General features: G+C 39.1%; 1 protein-coding gene across 3 annotated transcripts in view; it reads left to right on the plus strand.

Moving 5' to 3' along the window:
* The first annotated feature begins 1,210 nt into the window (after positions 1–1,210).
* Positions 1,211–23,641, plus strand: part of piezo2b (piezo-type mechanosensitive ion channel component 2b) — a 90,837-nt gene continuing 68,406 nt past the window's right edge. For all 3 annotated transcript variants that reach the window (XM_026148833.2, XM_080292295.1, XM_080292296.1), the window contains exons 1-4: positions 1,211–1,845; positions 7,960–8,055; positions 13,293–13,418; positions 20,805–20,847. In XM_026148833.2, the coding sequence (XP_026004618.2) occupies positions 1,782–1,845; positions 7,960–8,055; positions 13,293–13,418; positions 20,805–20,847 (329 nt within the window). In that variant the 5' untranslated portion in view covers positions 1,211–1,781. The remainder of the gene's footprint in view (positions 1,846–7,959; positions 8,056–13,292; positions 13,419–20,804; positions 20,848–23,641) is intronic.

A 23,641-nucleotide genomic window follows, 5' to 3' on the forward strand; every position in this document is an offset into this window, starting at 1 on the left:
TGAATGCTGTCACAACAACATCACTTGTGGAGGATCCTTGGTGGGACACTTTATTATTTTTTTTCTTTCATTAGTCACTTGTGTAATTAGAAAATATTCTCAGTTGCACGCTTTCTTTTGATTAGATGACGCCACGCTTTTGCCTCTGTGTTATAAATTAAGATAGAACTTAAATACTGGAGACTAAACAGACACTGTAGCTTGGCTCTTTTCTGGGTTAAAACATCTGTTAACACCTCTCGCAAATGTATTCTGTATACAAACAGAAACTTTAATGGAAGAAGTGTATTTTGTGCATCTTCCTACACTCACTCACACTTTTTAGTTTCTGTACAGATGCAACAAATGACACACAAAAAGCAAATTCTTGGATTTAGTTTCCAGTCTATGTGCCATTTTAACTTCACTTCACGGGTCTTTGTATTTCAAAAGTAAATTAAAAATAAATTTCCTCAAATTATTAGGCCTTTGTTTAAAATGTTTAGTTTAATCTTTAAAAAATTGTGCCATAAAATGTATTTTAAGATGATGAGTTTAGGTGAAGAACAGGGGTCACCCATCTGACAGGGTGACGTCTGCAGCTGCCTCAGCACAAAATCCTATTTAAACAGCAAATATGCTTCCAACCTTTTGTTTGAATATTTGGAAATTCAAAAAAGCATCCTGAGGCTTCAAACTGAGCTTTAAATCATGTTTGTTTACCCGCTCAGCAATTAAATTACGTGTTACTAGAGAAGATGTTTTCTTACATTGTTTAGAATTTGTCCGAGAACTGAAAACATTTCGGTAAAATTAATTTTCCTGCCTGCAAGCACAAACAGCGCAGGCCTGTTTTTGTGGTTAACTGGATTAGACTGGAGTGGTTATACTGCACCGGTAGGCGTCGCTGTTTCTCTCCGATAAACAGTTGGACCTGAAGAGATCAGGTCATAATGAAAAGTCTCCCCCCTGAAATTCATAAAATCTTCCTCGACGTGGCCGTGGTTATCTGGTGTTTATTACTTTAAAAATGGTGATTAAATAGCAAAATATGCACTAATATAATTAAATTATAGAATTAATAAAAGGCTGCGTGTGTTTCACGTTATCGTTTCATTCTTGTGGTATTTTCATCCATCTCCGCGTCCCACCTCTTGCTTCCAATTATCGCAGGGGGCTGGATCAGCTACCAATGGCGCACTTCTGATTGGCTGAACACGACGCCAATCTCAGGCTTGTCCCGTAGCCTCCTGTTGGCGAACACAATCCGGACCAGAAGTCAGAAAGTCAAATTTCACCACGGGGGCTAAGGAAGAAGGGTAGCGTTATCCGGTTATACTTTGGTCTTCTTTCATTCCTCCTCTGTTAAGAAGTATACACAGACTATGTAATCCGTTAAGGATTAAAGTGGTTTAGCATTGAAAGGGGTTTAATTGGACTTGAGGACTTGTTGGCTCCTTTGTCCGGCTTTTTTACGCGCCGTGCCAGCGCAGCTGTTTGCGCACCTGAGTCCGCTGCTCAGCTTGTGCAGCGTCAACATGACTTTACAGCATTTGAGCCACTAAACTATCATGGTGATACTATTTTCTGGCGACGGAGCTGATGAGGCGAACCTTGGTGAATGCGCAGTGTTTCACTGTGGAATAACCAGAGTCCAGGTGTCACCAGGGGAGAGCCGATGTGGCCGTCTGGAGCAGCCAGCTGGGATTTGACAGAGCGCAGGAGTTTGGGATGCAAGAGAACCCTTAGAGAGACAGTTCTCGGCTTCTTTTACCTGGATTCAACACGGCCTGCCCCGAGCCATGGCCTCTGAAGTAGTGTGCGGGTTGGTCTTCAGGTTACTGCTCCCAGTATGTCTTGCAGCTGGTGAGTTTTCTCTCTAATACCCAATTTTTACATCTTTGTTGGCCTTTTGTGTTATTGGCTATGGTAAGTAAGGATGTGTAATTAAACTAATAATATCTATAAAGCTTATTTACTGATCCCACCCTGTGCTGTGCTTGTACCTTTAAATTTAATGTTAATTAATAACTGTACTCTAGTCTGCGTTGTCTCGGCTTCCTACACTGATATAAATCAGTTGTGACATTAATTCAAAGCCTCATATATATTAGAGCGCAGTTCCAGTATATTTGTTCAGGACATTGAGAGCAGCTTTCATATTTATGTTTGTGGGAAAATGTCATTGATTTTTTTTATATGATTTGTGATTGACCTCGGCAGTGATGAAAGGTCACAGATCACCTTTCATCACTGCCGAGGTCTTTTCCTCTAAAAGTGAATCCAAACGAAAAACGACAGACTGCACAGAGTCATGCACCAGCTATTAAACACAGATTACAAAGCAGAGCCGTCATTTACCAGCAATGTCCTCCACCTGTCACCTTTTATTGGAGGTAATGAAGGAAACACAGCCGGCAGCAGTGACTGCAGAGTCACACCAAAGGCATGGTGTCTGTGTTTCAGGTACAAAAGTCTGATGGTGAAAATGAACTGATGTGAATTAAATGGTGTATGTTTATTTATATCTAAATACAGAATCACAGCATCAAAGTTTTAGTTTATTATTTCCTTTCAATCGGATTTTTTTCGTGTCTGGAAATGAAACATGTATTGCAACACTAAATACACAGACTTTGCATTATTGGTAATTCGTATCTTTGGTTTTCACTGTGGTTTCGGAGTTTTCCTTTAATATTAGTGAATCATCAGTGTTGTAATTGAACTGTTTGGCGGCTGACAGTGTGATTGTTATTCATTATCATTTACATCTCGATGACAGTGTTTGAGCTGCACGTCTTCAGCTGTTCCACATTCCTCAGAGTTGTAGTCAGCTGTGGTTCCTCGTTTTGTTGTTTACTGAATTTGTTACTTTGTTGAGAAAAGTGTTCTGTTCCAAGGAAGAAGCTGTGGCCGTGTTGATTCACTCCTTTGCTATGCAGATGTGGACGATGATTCATGCCGTCAAACTTTGGAGTTTTTTATTTTGTGACTTTTTGCAGGACTAATCTGCCTAGAAAAGCTGATGAATTTCACTGAAGGTGACACATTGTTCGATGGTTATTTGCATTTTGTGGAGAAGATTTGGAGGCATAGTCTCACCTTGGATGCAGACTCCTTGAATTAAATGCACTTTACTTTGCGTTTTCAGTTGTAATCCTGTGGTAGGCCACAAGCGAAAAGTGATTAGTGTCTAACTGCCTTTGAGGTTCCAATGTGGTGTCTGTGTAAGACTTATGAGGGCGGGGTACTTTTAAAGCTAACAGCATGCTTTCTATAGATAAGCCCCACTCAGTACCACTATAATGCATCATTTGACAGCCTGATGCCCCTTTTATTTCCAAAAGCAATCGTGAGTCCATGCATTGTCTCCATTAATTCGTGGAAAGTCGTTTTAACAGTATGAATTAATAATGCGGTTCTGAGGGAGAGAATATTTGCCTTCCCTTTTATCGTAAACATACCTTTAATATTTTATGTTTTTTCAAAGTGCAAATGAGCGTTCGCTACGCCTGTACACATCATTAACTGTCAGGATGGAGGAAATGTAAAGTGGAAAGAAGGGAACATATAGAAACAGACAGCATCAGCGATGACAGATGCTGTTTTTGGTCATCAGAGTCACCTGATCAGCTGATTTTCTTTCCTTTTTGAGAACTAAAGCCCTTGCCATAAATAAGCCATGAAACCAAATGCTATCAGCAGACAGACAGTATTGGTTTTTGTCTTTGGGATATAAAATATAAAAGTAAATTTTCTGGCTTCTCACTGCCAAATAAACTGAGAGGAAGTGAACTGCACCGCAGCAGATGTTATCTTACCCCAAACACCTACATAACAGTCGCACTATATGTTTAGTTGTGCGTTATATGCAGAGACTGACACTTTTCTCATGTCCTAGTGAAAGACTTGCCTACTGACGTTGAATAGTCTGTGTTTCCTGTTGGCCATCTGACAGCACCTCTATTGAATCCGGCAGAACTGCTGGGCCCATGTGTACACAATCCCCTAAACCACCACCACCACCACACACACACACACACACACACACACATACACAAACAAACACACACATCTGCACACAGCTCGAGTTTTGCTGATCAAACAGGCTGCTGTTTATGTGTTTACTGGCAGAGTTTGGAGTGCGGACTTAATTGTGAGCACGCACTTTTCCAAATGTCTGATCTGATATCGAACCTGCGGTGTGACCGTAAAGAGGGAGCAGCTAGTCAGCTGGGTTGTGCAGTTTGCAGATGCTGCAGTGGCCATCGCTAGAACACAATGCTTTAGGTGGTATTTTGATATGAAGATGCTCTGCTGTTTCATCAGATATGTTGACTAAGAATCTTTGACAAGGTGGCAAAAAGTGTTCTGTTTAGGCTAAACATCAATTTCAAAACTATAATATTCTTAAAAATAAAATGTTTAGTTAGAAGATTGCCCAAATAAGGTGAAATCCCAGATACAGAGCAAATTCTTTGTGGAAAGCAAAGACAGATTAATGCTTTCTCTCATGGGTAAAAACAGGCTGGAGAGAATTAAGCAATAATTTTATTATTATCAGAAACCATTAAAGAGAAAGGAATCAGACATCAGGCAAATTCTTCTGCAGTTGAACTCTGCACGATAGTTCAGTGTATGAATGTTTGAGTTTAAAATAGTTTTTAAATTGATCACCCAAATAAAAAATATCAGATATGATAGAAAAAAAAGCTGACTGCATGAAGTTCAGATGTTCTTGGTGCTTTGCTCAAAGTCTGAAGCAGTTAAATTTATATTAAAAGAGGGCAGCAATACGCAGGTAAAACTCTAACATTGCAGCAACCTGTGTGTTTGTGTTCGTCCAGTCACTTAAATCATTTTTAAATGACAAAACCTTCTCTGCTTCTCATATGAGAATATCTGACACTAAACTAAACAGATGATATCCTTATTTTCTCTGATAGTAAATGGAACATATTTGGGTTTGAGCTGAGAAAAAAAGAATCCATCTACAGTAAAGTTATCACTTTAAACTGTTAAAGCTTTGACCCATCACAATTTGCCAACAGGTCAAACAAATAGTGAAGGAAATAAAATGTTGTTTAATAATAAAGATCGCTGTTAGTTTGAAGCCCAGATTAATCGTTTGTTCTCTGAACATATTTTATCTGGAAAGTAGTACAAGGACATTGTGGATATCTTTCATGGTATCATAATAGACACAAGTTCTTAGTTTCATGCTCAGATGAAAACAGCTGATGTGGTATCTCGTTCATGACTTTCTTCTGAACGGTTTCATTTTACTCCTTTATCTCCCAGTGCTTGGCTTCGCTTGGCACTGCGCAGTCTTATCTCCTGCCACGTTTCATCATTTATGAGGCCTAAAACTGTGAAATTAGTTGGTTGCAAAATTCTGGTTTGGCTCGCCTGTGTCTAGGCTTTGTGTGTTTGTAATAGTAGGTTTAACTGGAAGAGACAAAAGCCCGATTCAACCGTGAATGGGGATTTTTGCAGTAACCGGTTTATCTTAAAAGAAGGTCAGTTTATTTTCATTCCCTGTGTTAAAATCTTCTGATGGTGAGTCATGCAGCAAAGGCAAATGGTCAGGAAGGCTGCGGTCAAGTGTCTGCAGGCTAGCAGTGGGAGCAGAGCCATATAGATACATTTGGATTATCTGTACATCAAATATGGTTAGAGACCAATTTAGACTTAAAGCTCAGAGCAGACGATTAATGGGGTTAGCATGAAAATTTGCAGGTTTAGAAAGTGTTTAATGCCACATTTAATGTGGATAAAAATTCAAGTGGGTGGATTAAAACAGTGTAAGATGAAAAATGATAGATTGTGAGTCATTCCCTCCTCAATCACCTGAGAGGCTTAGGCTGAAAAACCCTCGCCTACTTGCTAAAAAGCTTTGAAAAAGAAAAGAAAAAAGATCAATAATGATAGTGCTCTATTTATGTCATTATATTTGTGATTTTGGCATGTGGTAGGCCAAGCATTCATGCGTACTTGAAACTAATCCCAGATGTTTGCAATTTGCCCAAAGATGACAGCCCCAACAGCTTTTATTAACTTTTGTTAGTTTTCGCTGGTCTGCATCTGAGCACTGAGAAAACCTGAAGGTGCTCTTACTTCACAGCTTCAGCAAGGGAAAAGTCAGAGCCAAGTCAAATGTCGATGAATGGGTCCATTGAGCGTGCAAAGATAAATAAAAGCACCATTTTCAGCATTTAAATGTAATTTTTCAGTAGTTCAAGAGCAGTAGCTGCCGATGTCTGTGACTGAGACGATAACTCGTGCGGCCGACCAGGTTGTAAACTCTGAGCTTGTTGATATAACCGCAATGAGAAACTTAGGAGGTCAGACTGTGTGTCCACATTTTATACTAAGTCACTGTGTACTTTCTTCCCTGACTCCCTTCCCCTGACCTAAAAAGGTTCAACAAAATATAAGCAGCTATGCAGTTTATTACATTCATTTTGCACAAACTAAGAAAAACTTGAAATATTAAGCAGATGTCACAGAGCACAGTAACCGAGCAGAGAGTATACACATCTGGGAGTGTGAGTCACTTTATTTAGACAGCAGAGCTGCTTAAATAGTTAAAAAATGAACTTGTCAGTGCAGATGGTCAGCCTGCTTCAGGAAATGAGGAGCATCATGGATCAATACATCAATTAATGGTTTTTGGAAGTCATGTTTGCACTCAAGCTTTTTAAGACATCATGAAACCAAAAGGACCTTCTTCATGTGCCTGGATGGGGCGTGAGTATGTGTTTGTGTGTGTAATGCTGGGAAGGTGTTACATAAGCCAGTGTCATGTGTGGTTTTACATCCTAAATACTGAAACAGTGTTCTGAGGTTTGACTAAATTCATAGTGGAAGCGTGACTGCAGGTTGTATTTTTTATCGTAAATTAATTGATATTATTGTGAAAGGGAAAATGTGTAAGCCAGTGATAAACACCTTATTTCTTTGGTAGGTGAAAAATGGGGAAAATCTGAATATTTGAGAAACTGCAACCAGTGAACGTTTCGCCAAAACAGTCGATTCATTTTCAGTAGTTGCCAAGTAATTACTGTTGAAGCGCTAAAGGGCTAAAAAGTAGCTAACAGCTTCACATTTATTTGTTTTACTGACACAATAAACTGAACAAAAGCCAGCCCTGGTCTTTCATTCTGTCCTGATGTAAACTTTTGTTAAAAGATAAATGACATGAAATTGGAGCTGGAATAAAAAAAAAAAAACTGTAATAATTTTACAGCAGAATTAATTAACCTTCATTTTGTGTTTTGGTTAAAAATCAAACACTGTACTTTCAGACTTTTGTCATGGGATTACACACTCTTCATGCTCCAGCCACATGGCTGTGATTCATTTAAAGTTTTGGCAACCAGACGTTATTTTCCTGTTTTGAAATCTCTGAGGTACATCGAGTATTTTAAGGGCATCTGGTGCATGACGCTCGCCGCACTGCTGCAAAACATTCAAAGATTTCATTTTGTAGAGTTTAATCCTAAAAAATGATCTGGTTTCAATAACGTCCCTGCAAAACTCTGAAATCTGCACATGTGATATGAAGCTGCGCTTAGTGAGGCATTTTACGGCATGGAGGCAGATATAACCGCAGGCTGCTCAGTCAGCTAATTGTCCCTCTTCACATCCGAGGACTATCAGGTCTTTACTGTTCTTCAAAACAAACGGCAGTTCATTGACTGACTTAAGCACAGGCTGGTTTAGTGATGCGGGCCAGATGAACAGATAATGAGGTTTGTGAGTGTGAAGTTTAGTTAGAGGAATGTTTGATGTTTTACTACTTTGAGCCAGCAGGAACATTTTAATGATTTTCACCACATGTTTGTCTCAAGTATCTGTTCAGTGACGATCTGACTGCTGCCAGTGTCTGCACGTTATTTACTCCTACACATTATGTAATGCAAACGAAGCTGTAAACACATTACTGAGCTGGTCAATTTTCTGTCTTTGTCTCTGCAGCTTGCCTGTTCAGGTACAATGTCCTGTCCTTCGTCTACCTCATCTATCTCCTGCTTATTCCACTCTTCCCAGAGCCTACAAGCACAACAATGCAAGGTAAGCTCTACAGTGCCCCTCTGAAGCTGTGTAGTTTCAGTGGCTTTGCCATCACCCTAAGAATCTTGACTGTTTCCCAGAGTTTGAATTGACTTGTTGTTCTCTATAATACAAACCAGCCCTTCTGCAGGAGAGTTGAATTTCCTTAAGATGAGCATGGATTTGGCACATAGCTCAGTCCATGAAAGGTAATATTGGTTAGCGCAGGCATGAGTCCATCTGTAATAATAAAAATGATCTGCAACCGGCCAGCTCTGAGATAGAAAGATGTGATCCATTAGGACCACATCTAAGGAGCTCTTCGTGAAAATTGCCATTTTAGGCTCAGGTTTAGTTTATTTGCTCATATAATACCCATATAAATGATACAAAACTAAATACATGAGTTGTTCTGTCGAGAAGACAAACACAAAAGAGCTTGTAAAATATCTCTTAGAGAAGAAAAGAAAAAGAAACTTGGGATGAGGACTGGTTTTGACAATGGCTAACCATTTTATTTGAAGAACAGAAACTGAGAAGTTTCTCTCCCCAGGCCATAACATCACGATCTGCGTGCGTCTGTGATGTTCATTAATTCATCCGATTTGAAGGTGGAGGTGACCTTTAACCTTTCTGGTGTTTTGGTTTAGATAAAAATGCAGGAAGTTTACAGCCGGTAAACAAGCTTCCATATGACAGCTGACAGCTATTTAGAATCCATTCATCCTCTGAAGAAATATGAATCACGGTGGACCTCTGCGGTTTATGAGAAGTGACTGAGGTGACTGTTCTCCTTACGGGTGATGAATGTGGGATTTAAGCCTCGCTTTTATGCACTTCATCCACCACAAAACACTAAACAGCACACCTCCCAGACCTCTAATAATATAGGCTTCTGCAGGAGACCACATGTAGTGTTTAATAATACATAAACCTATTTTGTCTGAGGGAGCGACGTCCAGTCCGAGATTCGTCTCTGCTCGTCTCCAGCTGAAATAACAATCAGGAAGTAAAGGAGGAGGAGAAAGAGAGGAGGTGCAGGAGAGGAGAAAGTGGACCACTTACAGTCTCATCAATAGTTAAAGAGACTTCTAGTAAAGCTGAACGCTCATGAAGCTGATAGCTGCTGATTTCAAGAGTCGTTCAACAGTCATGACAGGATATACATTAAGGATAATAATAATGATATTTAAAAAATAATATATCGATAATGTGTCAACAATACTCACAATAATGCTGTTACTATTTGTGTAACTGATTTTTTTTGTCTAGCTTTTGCAAACACTGGCCAAAGTAAAATTGCCCCCAAAAATCACATAAACACTGTTATAGGTGAATTAGACTGACGGACATTATTGTTGTTACGTTTTTATTTTCCTGCCTTAATGGGTGTTTTAATATCTATATTCTATATAAATATTCTTAAACTGCATGCTTCAAAAAACAAAAAAATATACAAAGTATTCCTGTTCCTAATAAGGCTGAAATTAAGATTTAATTTTACATCTGATTATTCACATTTAATGTCTAAACAACTCACTTTTGTCAAAAGTACCAAACCCAAAAGACTAATCTTCACCCAGGTAATTTCCCAATTGAGGGATGGAACTGGCCAGTTCATTAGGTACAACTCACCAAGTGCTCATTAACACAAATCTGATTAGCCAGTCACATGGCAGCAACCCGGAGAGGATGCATTTCGCACGTGCTCACCAAAATTATACAATAAAAGCTTGGAAAACTGTTGCCTTGTCTGATGAGTCAGTCTTTCTGCTTCGACTGTCAGAATTTGGTGCGAACACCATTAAAGCGTTGCTCCACCCTGCCTCGTATCAGCAGTTCAGGCTGCTGCTGGTGGTGTAATGGTGCGGGGAGTATTTTCTTGGCGCGCAGTACCAACTGAGGATCATTTAAGCTGTAGGATTGTTGCTGCCATTGGTTAACTTCTCAAATTCAGATTTTATGAACTTCAGAACATATTCAACAGGTTTAGAGTGCAAACAACTTCACTCTGGTATAAAAAAAAAATACTAATAATAAGCACTGAAAAAGAAATAAATACTAGAATAAATGTAAATGTATTTTATTGTTGTTTGATTTGATTATTAACAATAATTGGTATGTTTTCTTTTCTTATAATCAATCAATGTTAATTATTTCTGCAGTCCTGAGCAGTAAGTTCGAGTTTCCCTAGAGAGGCATTTCCAGGCATAATTACCAGCTGCTAAAAAATCTGTCGCTTATAAAAAGCTCTTATATAACTTAAAATAAAAAAGTCTTCAGACCCATTGAAACAATTCAGTTTTTCTTACTTTGTAGTAGAAATTTTTTGTAGCTGCAAACTAAAAGAACCAATCCACAAAAACGTATAGATGTCACAACGTCACACCTATGTGACAAGGGGCGATGACGTGCTGATTAAAAGGTCATTCAAACTACTATTAAAAAATGTTGGTAGGCCGCCACCCTGACAAAATGCCAGTTCTTTTGTTTACCCTTAAAGGAAAGTGGATTAAATTTTTAGTAGCTTATGTTTATGTGACCTTTCACCGCGCATTGTCAGAGTATCCAAAACAGGAGAGGAGTGAAGTCATCGGCGTCAGAAAGTAGGAGATATCCTTCCAGTGCAACCTGCCAGGACATGCGTCCCATCTGTCTGCCTCAGCTGTCTGTCATCAGGGAGGGGGCTGCAGGCTGACAGGCTCACTATGAGGAAGTTATGGCAGGAGGACTTTAATAACAGGATAATATACAGTGTACAAAACAGCTGGAACAATTACGATGTTGTCATTGCACAAACAGCTGATTGTAGGTAGATATTGTTTAGAGAGTTGAAGGGGAGAGGCGTCTCATATTTCTACCATGTACAGTCCAATTCAGTACCTTTAAGATGCACATTGGCTTAAAATAATCACCATGGAAACACTGAATCAAATTCATTTGATCTCTGTTTATATTGTTACCAGATAATCCTAATTTCTAGTAACATTCCTGTTAATTCATATGTTAAAAATCAGCTTTTGACACTAAGCGCCAATTAGACACAGGCAGCACAAACTTATAAAAACCATCTTATTTTGCAGTAAAGACTCACATGTTCAAAATCATTTTAGAGGGAATTAGGTAAATAGATTGAGCTAAATTCACTGCTTTGTTTTGATGGTCTGTTTCATTCAGTCTTTTCATCTTCGAGGACATGCAGCAGTTAAATCTGTTAAGTTAATTTAAAACGAATGTTTGACATGAATAATTCATTAGGTGCATTTTGCTTTGAAAAGCTGCAGCGCGGCTGTGTGCCCGCGGATACGTGAGCACAGAGACAATATTTTATGCAACTTGTTGTTGTTGTTTTTGTGTTTTACTCTCTAATGCCATAATTGCAGTATTTAGCTCAATGTACCTTTGAAGGCATTCCCAGTGGAGGTGAAAAAAATCTAAGCTGTTGCTTTTAAAAGAGCAACAAGCATTGCGAGAGCTTTAGCAGTAGGTGTTACAAGCTTTGTGAAATCTGTAGTCTTTTAGCCGTCTTACATGACTTCACATAAATATTTGATGTTATGGGTTATATGGTTATCAGGTTTATGTTTTAGCTTGCAGACTTCTAATTTGGCTTTTTTTCTTTTTAGTCTTTGTCATGCTTTCATGCTTTTTAACGACCTGAGATGCTTTTTCTCTTATTGTTAAGTCGGACAGCAGGCTTCCCCATAAATTGAACTGGTCTTTAAAAGACTTAATTAGGCTTTTCTGAAACTGTGATTTGGCAGGACAGCGTGTTTTGTCAGGTCTTAACGCTGTCAGATGGATGAAGTTCTTTGACTGTTTAGGAAAAAGAAGGAACCGTTAAAACCAAACAATGGCCTCTGTTTTGAAAGGGGGGGGAAAAGTGCTCTTGGGACAGAATTTTGAAACTGAAAAAGTGACGCAGATTACTTTTTCAAGATGAGCATTGGCAAACAAGTCAGATGGCCGTCAGGCAGCAAAAATGTTCTATTACAAATAGGAAAAACAGGGGGTAAAGCCAAACAAGTTGCAATGTCCCGAGCCTTAGTACCAGTTTGGATGCAGAAGCTCGCAAAAACTCCTCATACCTCGCATTTACAAGCATTCTTTTCCCCCATTGTGAAAGCATTGGGAATTGCAAAGGGAAATTAACACAAATTGTTTTTACTTCAACATTTACTGCAAGAAGTCCAACGTGATGTGTTGTTGCACACGTTTGATAAGGTTAGCCCTCAGCGGCCCGAGGCTCAGCAGTAGCGCCTCACCTCAGCCAGGATATTACCCCACTGTAGTAAAACTGCTGTGCATTCCCCCACAAGGATGCAGTAAATTTAATGAGATGGGGATGTTGCCCAGTGAAGAACCAAACTGTGCAGATAAGCAAAACTATTTAATAAAACATTGTTGATAGCCCAGCACAAGACATTACTGTTATTTATTAATCAAAGAACGAGAGCCTGATCCAGCTTCATTTGCCTTCTCTCGATCAAGATTTTCATTTTCATAATTAGTGGGAAACCTGCTGCTGAGAATTTTGACCATAACAGCTCCTGAAATTATCCCAAATACCTGTAGGTGCACCATAAAGTGGCCATGTGTTGAACAGCTGTGGCAGCTCCCCTGCCCGATCTCTTCCACCCTCCCAGGATCAGTCATCCACTGACAGCTGTATTCTTCACAGTCAACACCTTCATGTTCATGGCCTCCAACAGCCAAGTCCTTAACTGTGAACACCAACAGACACTGAAGCTGAAGAGCAGAATTAAGTTCAAAATCTTATAGACGGTAACTTATCGACTTAGAGGTCCTGTGGTCCACCAAAACGTTTATTTGACTTGTCAGTAGAAATCAGCTTTGCTCAATAGTAACGTTACCAGCTCTTGACCAGGATATGTATTGTGATCCACTGAAAATCCCTCCTGGGTGCTGTCCCAATCACCCTCACCTTCTTTACCAATTTATTCAAAACAGCTCCAGACTCCAGGCACTGACTTTTTCTATGAGAAACAGCTGTCTGTTTTCAAATCCATTCAGTCCTAAACTGAAGTCCTAAGAAAACTACACGAAATGGCACTTTTTAAATATGTCACTCAAACTCAAAAAGAAGCAAAATTTCACTTTTGTGTTTGATAAAGTTCTCAGTATCTACACAAGCAAACCAGCGCATAGACTTTTCTGTGTTTCAGTGGATGAATGAACATGTGGGAATCTTTAAACTGAGCCGTGTTGAACTCACTGTAGCTGTTCTCCTCTGTTAGGCCACACAGGGCGTCTCCTCCAGTCGCTCTGCTTCACCAGTATGTCCTTCCTGCTACTCCACATCATCTATCAGATTACCATCCACAGCCTCGTGGCCGGGAACTCCATCGCCTCCAACTTCAACTGTGAGTACACTGCAGCCATTGTAGTAAACGCTCTAAGAGTAGCGACGTTTGTTCTGTATACAGAAATAAAATAAAATCCCTCACGGGTCAAGAATCCAAGAAGCAGGAATGGAGTTTATTGATTGAGTGGTCTTCTGTTGTTCTTGCCTTCTGGAAACATTTAAAAAAGACACGCAGGAAGCACCTTATTCGTTTTTAGAAAAGGGGATAGACTAATAAAGATGAATTAAACCCTTTAAAATCATTTTCTGCCAAACTGTGAGTCAAGGCAGAGGTATGTGACCGTTGCAGTTTGTTTCTTTGCACGATTACATCAAAACTAGCAAGGTGGAGTTTATGAAACTTGGTAGAGCGGTGGAGTATGGGTAAAAGTAGAGCTCATTAATTTCTGGTGTAGATCTGGATAGGGCAGAGGTCGGCAGCTTACCTCTGGGTTAAGACGTTGGCACTGGCAGAGCATTTAAGGGTATTTTTCTATAAAATCATATTTTTATTGGATCAAATGTCTTTTGCAGGGAACTTATTGCTTTGGTTGTATTCACTGGGAAATCAAATATGGTAAACAAAAACACCATCTTTTTCTAACCTGTAAGAGCTTAACCCTGGTTTACACTTGTGTGGGTAACCTAATGGTAGATTTGGCTTAATTTGGTCATGTTGCACTTTGATTATTTACCCTGTAAATATTTCTTTTCTGAGAAAATACCGTGTTTTAAATCATGCGCGTTGAAAAAATGTCCAGCCTGCTTTAAAAATGCAAATTACCTGCATTACTTTCAAATAATTTGAATTTAATAAGCCTAAGATGTCAAGTTGAATCAAATGTTTGTATCTGAAGAGTTTTTAGGGCCTCAGTTGCAGGCCTAGAGAACATAAAGCCGTTCTCTCTGATCAATCATAGACTTTTTTCATTCCCACATAGCCAAAATAGCTCCAGTGTCTGATTACACCTTTTAAAGAGGTGTACACATACGAGCTGTGATGTAGCCTCTGTGCTCCTGCAGCTGCACGTAGCTGCTGGAGTTATTGCGTACAGCAGAAATATAAATGAGGCTAAACCTGACTGTAAAGACATTAACCATGATTTACTTGCACAGAACGGATGTTTTTTGGGGGGTGGGAAAGACCAGATAAGGCGGATTCTCTTCCTGTTCATGACCGACTATGTGCACACGTGTGTCCCATCAGTCTCACGTGCCCTTGTATACCTGCACTCTGACCAGCCCCTGATGCAAGGTCACAAAGTTGTATATCGCCAGAGAAAGTTGTAGCTTTTTCACCGCCTGAGGCAAGGTTTCCATCCAAAACACTAAGTGAAGACATGCACCATTTGCAGGAGAGAGCACACTTCGCTCTGAATAGTAATTCAGGTTTTTTTTTTTGAGATACCTTCATTCTTATTGCATTTTGTCACATCATGAAGATTTATGGATCCGACACATTCCTCAGTGTAATTAGCTTCTTTGTGCCATATGGCAATGCAGAGAAAAAGGATACTTGGTGCCAGTAAAGCAAACATTGTAAGTTCCTGACTCAGTGTTGGGAAGGTGTTAATAGCTGGCTTTGGGTTTCTCATGAAACTCTGTATCAAACTGTAAAATATGAACGTGTCTAGACGGGACAGACCCTGACCTTATGTTATAATGACTTGTTCTCTCTAATGGAAGCGGCTCGGTTTTCTCCGCCGAGAAACGGCCAACTCACAAGGTAGAACGAACCTTATCGCCTCAGGCAAAAACACACGACACCTCTCAGAGAGGGTAGACTAAATATTCTGTCAAGGAAGTCCTTATTCCTAAAGTCTCCGGGGCTCCAGTTTTTTGGCAGATCAAACCCTGGAGTGACACCATAAATTCTGTCCAGTTATTTTATATAAATTTGTATTTTTCATTCAGTGGAAGCACTTTGAAACGCATGCTTTGAAAGTGCTATACAAATAAACTTTCATTATTATTTTGTGTAAAAAATGAAACAATCCAGTAAAAACAGTGAAAACAGCAACTTTCTCTCTAGCCAGAGCAAGTTGTGTGACAGTAAATGTCAAGGATTTGTTGTGTAAAAGGCAGATTGTGTGCTAGGACTTGAGAAACAGGAGTGAACTTAAAAATCAGCTTTAATGCTGTTAGCTCACAATAATACAAAAGTCCAAACATCTGCATAGCAGAAGCTGGGTATCTGAATGCCAGGGATCTTTAGGAAAACAGGCTAGGGAGACACACAGCCATGAGAGACGACAATACAAAGGACAAGAGAAAACTCAGACGATATATGCATACAACAGATAATGTGGGGAGAGATAACAGGTGGGAGGACAGCTGTAACTAATCCAGAACCTGAGACAAAGGAAGTAAAACATCACACAAGACACAGAGAAAAACAATAACTAAAATAAAACAGGAAGAGATAACGGCAACAGAGATTAAGCATGACACGGAAATAGAAGGGAGGCGGGAATACCAGGAAATTCAAGGAATTAAATATGAAACAAATTCTAACCAAGAACAACCTAAATTTGAAACTGAAATCTGAGAATATGAATAAACAGACACCAACCAGGAAATGTTGTTATAAGAAAAATACAAAACTCAAAACACATGATTCGTATCTCCAAAAGAATCAAGAACCCATAAACCCAAAACCCTGCGGCCAAGACCCAGAGTCCATGATACAAAAAACTGTAGCGTAACCAGCCAGATGTTAAAGTTTCTGTAGCCCAAACCTTCTGCTGTAGGGCAAGAAATACAGATTATTGCAGTAAAGAACACAAATACATGACTTTTTAGAAATCAGCTGCATTTTAACTGACAACCTATTCACTCACATAAGCAGATTAACTCAAGACAAATCAGATACACTTTAGCTTTGACATCCAGAGTTAGCGTGACTAAAATCTGGAAGAGATGTATGAATCACAAGAGAAAGAAAAGAGTCCAGTGAAAAACATTTTACTGAATGAATATCAAATTGGTAGCACGATGTAAAAACCCACAGATATGTAACATGCAGAAAAGCACAATGACCAGCTTTAAATAATAAGTCTGTTTATATATTTTTTTATATATTTTTGATTATAATAAATCAAGTCAAAGTGAACTTCCGTCGATTTATTAATTTAATTCCGCTTATCCAGCTCGGATTCACGGGATCTTGAGTCTGTCCCAGCTTCTAAAAAAGGACACGAGGCTGGGTGTCCCCTAGACAGGTCGCCAATCTGTCGTAGGGCCAACAGAGAGACAGAACACCATTCACGTTTTAGCCAGTTAACCTAACGTGATAGTTTTTGTGGGAGGAAGCTGGAGTACCCGGAGAGACGGGCAAATTACACAGATAGACCTCAGCCGACCCACGACCTTCTTGGTGGTTAGTTGAACTGGTTCTGCTATCAAATATTGTGTGTGCAGCTTAGCATGTTCTAGTTTTTATCTGTTTGCTAGCCCATTGTTACTCAGACACTATTAATAACACATTAGTGAAACACTGCTATTCTAGTTGACATGTTCCTTAATGAGTGCTCGGACTGTTTTATTCTGACTCGGTCCATATCCTGTCTCTAAATGCTCGTGCGTTGCCGTCGGACATTGTGGAGCCTTTTTAAAAAAGAAATTAAAATAAATATTTGTCAGTGGGTTTTAAGAATCCTGCTTTCAGAAGTAGTGGATGTTGACACACTGAGGAAGTCAGAAAGTGCTTGGACTGGGCAGCACATTGTTTGTTTTGTAGATCTTGAGATTAGCTGACAGTAAGAAAGTAAAGTATATCAGACTTAATTGTTAAGACTGATTTAAATCAATAGAGGCTGTCAATTCAAATAGATACCCTTGATAATTGTTTGAGCAGGAACAGTAAATATATAAAAACAAAAAGCCCCCCCCCCCCCCCCCCCCCGTTTTGTTCCTCCAGCAGTGCAAAAAATAATAAAAGATAAATAAATAATTTGGTGTACATGACTTACTGTCCTCCCTTGAATGCACACCACTCCTGGTATTTTAAACATGCTTAGTATGGATTCTTGCTATCTAAAGTCAGGCTATTTATGCTTTGCCTTATCTCACACTGGAATTTCAGTAAAACCCACACTGAGTAGATCAAAAACATCCTTGTATCGTGTCAAAACAACATTTCGCAGCACACTTCTTTTAAACAATCTGCACCCAATCTTGCACAATATGCAAACCGATGATTTTGATTCACTGTGATGATTTGTATACATGTTGTTGGCTTTTCCACTTCCTGAAGTTAATGTCAGCCTGTTGATATTGATATTTTAATGTTATTTCTATACAACAGGAAGTTAGGCATTACTCTTTGTCTTCTCATTCTGCCGCCTGAGAAATAGCCTTATCTCAGATTTTCTATATCTGGCATTTAGCCTCCTTGACACCCTTTTCCTTTTGGCAGTCGAGTATAAACAAGGAGTCCTCCTTCGCAGTTAGGTGGTTATCCTCTCCCCGGATAACTTCATATAATTTCCTCCGTTCACCGCAGCCAAATACGCCATTAGAGCAGTAAGCTGAGTATGAGTATGAATGAGAAAACCTTTCCAAAAAAGCTGACACCTCCAGCTGTTGGAGCAGGTCAGCGACTGGTCACCAGATGAGTCCGGGGACGCCTTCCTTTGGAGTCATCCGTCATTCCTGCATGCTGACTCGACATTGCATTTACAAACAGTTGAAAACATTTGTATTCCAGATGGGTGGAGTTCAATACATTGCAGATCTAAATTGCCAGTTTGTGACTAAAAAAAACAAGCTCCACTCACTTCCATATACTTTCCTTTGATTGTTTAAACTTTATGGTAGTTTTTAGCAGCAATCTGGTCACTAAGGAGCTTTTTTAAGTATAATAAAGGATTTGTGCATTCAATTTGTCTGATGGCAGTAGACATTTGTCCAGTCTGTAAGGGCTAAGCAGCCTAAAAAAACACGGCTGTGCAGCGGTGGTCTTTGTAAAGCCCCATTGTTATTCCCTTTTGTATCCACACATGTCTTTCCTGCTGTTTCCTTAATGTGCAACACTTACTAAACTCTCAGATTGTCTGATATAATTATGATGTGCTGAAATGTCGATTGTGCTTATCACCATCCTCTGTGGAAAAGGGGCAGCTGGCATTAGGTCCCAGAGATAGAAGCGAGAGTGCAAAGAAATGCAGCACTGAGAGGTTAACAGCCCAGCAAGTACAAAGGGTGTTTTATGGTATTCGCATAAAGTGTGAGGACAGGTATTTTTGGTGCCCAGCTGGGGTGAAATGTGGCCTCGCCTCGGCAGGCAGAAAGTCTCTCTTCTAGAAGTCTCCGTGCTGAGTTCAGTCTGCACTAGAAAGTATTCCTAAGACATCCTATGCATCAGACTGGCCTTGCTTTACCTCTGACATTCCTCGAGCATGATCTCACACACAGAATGGATTTCCTCTTACATCTGTAGGTTTGGTTTTGGGGGTGGGTTGAAGTTGCATGTTGCAAACTGACTGCATTTGCTTAATGCATCACTGGGTTTTTATTTTAAGATTTAAACAGGGCATTAAGTAATCTATGAACTCTATCAAGCTCTGTGGGTGATTTTTAGGAATTAGGACAACATGAGTGGAGCTTATCTCCTACTGTGCAAGTTTCTGGCACTCCCCTCTTTCCTGACCACTTAAGCTACTTGTAAATGACACAAACAGCAAAGCAGCGAGCAAAAGCAAAAGAACAAAAGGTGCATAGAAGAGCTGGTGCTAGAGATGTTTTAATATTCACTGAAACTGCTGCTCAAAATCTCTAAAGTCTAATTTTGCTTATGTCATTTTGATTGGAGTTTTCACTGTTGTTTAATCTCATGATTAAAGCTGGCGTGAGTAATTTTGGACCTTTGGAGGAAAAAAAAGATTCCAAAGGAAAACACAGCCACGATAAACCGTTGGCTTGTAGGTTTGTTATGGTTACTAACAAATCCAGTGGACACAGACCAACAAGTTGTTGGATTCATGTTTCAGGTCAGTGGAATTTGCAGATTTTAAACTCAGGTTTGGTGCTTTTACTCCAAATAAAGACATGTGTGTCTTTAGCTTTTAACGTTGATGTTTGGCTCTCTGCTTTCTGCTCTTCTGAGCTTGTGTGGCACAGTCTTATGCAAGTTCTTGAGAATCAGAGCCGTACTGCTGTGTGGAAACGTGGCTGAAAGCTGATGAGAGCTACACAGAATCTTTTTTTACATCAAATTGAACAAATACTATGTTTAGCTTTGCTCTCAGCGTGCAAATAGATTGTTTGGTGTTTCAATTCTCTGCTCCACACATGATAAAATGGTTGCTAGTCACTGGTAAATTGCAGTGTTGCTTAGTACCACAGAGACAATAATTACTAATTTCCTTTTGTTCTTTTGGGTGTTTAGCTATTACTGAATGAGTCATTCACACAACCTAGTTTGTTTCCTCCATCAGTGAGCTCTTTTAGATGGGAGTAACTGAGTGGAAGTGGACTGATGAGTCTCAAACAGCGTTTGATGTCAGGGTATGTCATGTAGCCCCCTCCTTTCACAGATGTGTGTATGTTTGTTTTCTTTCTTTCCTTTTTACTTTGTAAAATTCTTAATAACTGTGGTGATTTTTTTTTGATTAACAGGAAGACATTTTATTTAAAGAAAAATATATATTTATATATGCCTCTCGCCCTAAGACAACTGGGATAGGCTACAGCCCAGTTTGATCACTGATGAAAGATAATTGTACTTACTTGTTTTGCTCAATGTAGTAAATGTGTAACAAGAATTGCTGTGAAAAAATGTCTGTTTTCAGTTTTTTTAGCTTGACAAGCTGGCAGTAGCTGGCTTGCACAGCGGAGACACGGCAGATAAGATGAAGATGAAGTGTTTTATCTGCTTTATCTGTGTTGAGCTAAATTCAGTTCAGCATATAATTACTACCAATAGACAAAACAGATGGACTACTGATACGTCATTTAGTTGAGTCACACTGACGTTGTGTTTTCTGTGGCAGTAGAACAAAGGCCGAATGAGTGCTGTTCTTTCGTTCTCCCGAGCTCATGAATTGAATACCTGGAAATCTCCTTGTGGGTGTTGGAGTGATGGTCAGGAACACTTCAACCAATGCAAAGTGTGGAAACGAGGCTTTGGTTTTTATTTTCTCGTTTATACATGAAGGTTACACGAGCACCGCGAACGATCCTCTGTATGAAATTAAAAGATGAGCTGATGCTATCACTGGATACATTAATAGAAATGGTTTCTTTCTAATTATTCAGTTTTATTTTTGTTTAATTTGTTTCTTGATCAACCAACTTACTAATTGTTTCTAATGACTGTGATCTAACAATTATTAACTTTAAAGGTGCTTTTCTTTGCCAGACCTTACCCTGTACTCACTAAATTACTTCATATATTTGTGTGCAGGTTCCTCATGGGAGAAATCCATAAGACAAATTGGCTTTGAAAGGTAAGATAAGATTTAAACTAATAATGAGTTATAAATAATAATGATGCTAATAATAATAATAATTCCACTCATCGGTTCTGCCTGCACTTGGGCTACAAAATGATTTCAGTTCATGTGCTGAAGGTGGAAAACAGTGGCACAGTCTACAGAGTGGATATGGATACTTTATTTATATTTTATAGCACAAAAACACGAGTGAGCGAGAGCGAAAATCAAAATTAATGTAAAGAGTAGTGTAACAAATTACTTTCTCTGGGAGTAATTAAGTAGCGCACTGCATTACTTTTAAGAAAAGTGTTCTGTGTTCTATGTGTAATAATTACTGAATTACTTACTAAAATTATTTATGTAGCAAATAAAAAATAACAATAAAGAGAGAAACAAGACAAAACCAAGGTGCTGTCCACATTATGTGGCTGACAAAATTAAAAATATTTATGAAAAAGTCAGGATAACAGAATGTTAATGTATGATCAGTTAGTTTGGACATGCAGGGACGTAAAGCAGAGTCGAGTCTGAGCAGGGAATCAAGCAGTCTGCACCAACTAAAGATGAGACACTATGGACTGAGCGGTCTGCAGACACAGTGTGTGCAGTCAAAACTTTATAATTTTGTGTGGAAAAAAATTAGGTGAAATAAGATTTTTTAAAAAGTAGAATTTAGAAAATAAACTATTGTATAATGTGATAAACTAAATAACAAAATATACCTTATAAAATAACTATACAAAAAAAGGGGTCACCTGAAAATCATTAAAAACAAACTAAAACTAAATATTTGTACGAAATGAAAACAAAATCAAAATAAACTAATTCAGTTTTGAAATTGAAACCCTGCTGAGCGATGATAACACATAAATAGTACAACTGGGGTTGCAATAATAATGCAGTTTTAAGGAAATATCTTTAAAAATAAATTATTTTAAAATTCACATTTTCGCTTCACCTTTTTGTATCACCGCTCTGTTTGCAGGAGGTGGCACCGACCGTGCAAAGTGTCTTAAATATAGCAGCCCCACAATAACATTAAACATCACTTATTACTGTAGCTGCAGTGGCTCGTCATGTGCCCAGCTTCATAAAAGCTCCAAACCTGTCCCTGTGTGGATTCTTGTTGAACGCTAAACCCACTTATGTTTGACAGTGGGTTGACAGGCCTATTTTTCAAAGCTTTTGCTGTTGTGTCTGCCTCCCCCCCACACACACATGATCATATTAGATGTGGTTTCCTGAGTACGGGAATGTCCTAACTCAGCCACGTCCTTTTTTCCAGTACTCAACATCCTTCATACTGTAAGTGGCGGAAGTAGAGCCATAAACATTTCATCCCATATGCATTTACCTGTTTGTGTCGAGGGTCATATACAGTATATGAGCAGTGATTACAGTTGGCTTTGGTGCATTTTAATGCCTAAATGGACCTGAGCTCAGATGTATCCAAGCCTGAAAACGATTCACAGCTGTTGTGTGACTTTTTCAGTCATGCTGAGTGTTCAGTTTACTCAGGATTGACCTTTGCAGATCCTTCATAAATACCAAATATTTATATACAGGGCACATTTTATTTGGTCTATATTTAAAGTTTTTCACTGAGGTGGCGTGACTAATTCCAGCTGTAGCTTGGACCAGTGAGGACAGGTCCGAACACTACTGATGTTTTTGTGATTCCCTCATACGATAACTATGGGAAAAGTGGGAGTCACTGAAGTTACTGGCTCAGCCCCGTTTGGCTCTGATGGTTTCCATCTCTTTCATCCATGTGAGGATGCGCGAAGCTTCACAACAATGAAGCAAATGGAAACAGGCGTCCTTGAGCAGATTAAACTCCACAACAGAAGCCAGAGGCGCATCTATTTATCGGTGTGTGCGTTTTTCCATCAAGATGATTAGCACTCTGGTTTCAACTTGTTAACTTTTATAAGCTTTATATAAGCTCAAGACCAGAATCCAGAATGACACTGGCTGTTTTTTTTCTCTTTTTTTTTTAAATTACAAGTATTTGGTCTGCTTTTTCTCTGCAGCCTGAGCCGCAGAATCACCAGTATGGTGTGTTTATTGTAAACTGTTTAATTACTCTTGGAGCCCAGCATGAAATGTAAAGAAAACACTTTAGTGGCCAAAGACAGGATGGAGCGCTATTGCTGTAAAACCAAAATAGAAATTGGTTTGGATGATAAAAGAGAGTTTTAAAGCTTTTGAAACCTGTTAGCCATTTCAGGGACAATTTTTATTTGATTTAATAGAACATGCAATCATGACACCTCATAAAATGCGTCCTCGGGCAGCATAAATGCATCTCTCTGGATTATTTGAAGTCTGAGATTACTGCAGCAGTCATGGCAACTGTCCGCCACCAGTGTTTAGCTTCCTGTTTGAACAAACCTTTTTGTATTTAATTAGACGTGAGCGGACTAATCAAATAACAAATGTTGCAAAGGCAGTGTTTGTTCACAGCGCTATAACTACAAGAGTTTAAACAGCGTCATGTTTTAATATATCAGTAATAAAAACCCAGAGCTGTCTTTGTGTAAATATGATTTGTTTATTAAGTGTTGTCAAGAGAATTCAGACAGATGGACAAACATCTCAAAATGATCCCTTTATTTAGTCCTTACTTTTCTTACTCCATGCAGATGAAAGAGAAAAGAAATAGGGCTAATTACGCCAGCTGCCTCCGTACGAACAAAGGATGCAGTTTTTAGGGAAGTAAACATGTTTTTCACAGTTTAGTTAAAAACAGAAAATAACGCTCTCCCTCTCTCATGGCCTTTTTGTTTGAATGGAATTTAACTCG

The sequence above is a fragment of the Astatotilapia calliptera genome, chromosome 18 (assembly GCF_964374335.1).
Source record: "Astatotilapia calliptera chromosome 18, fAstCal68.1, whole genome shotgun sequence".
Lineage (NCBI taxonomy): Eukaryota > Metazoa > Chordata > Actinopteri > Cichliformes > Cichlidae > Astatotilapia > Astatotilapia calliptera.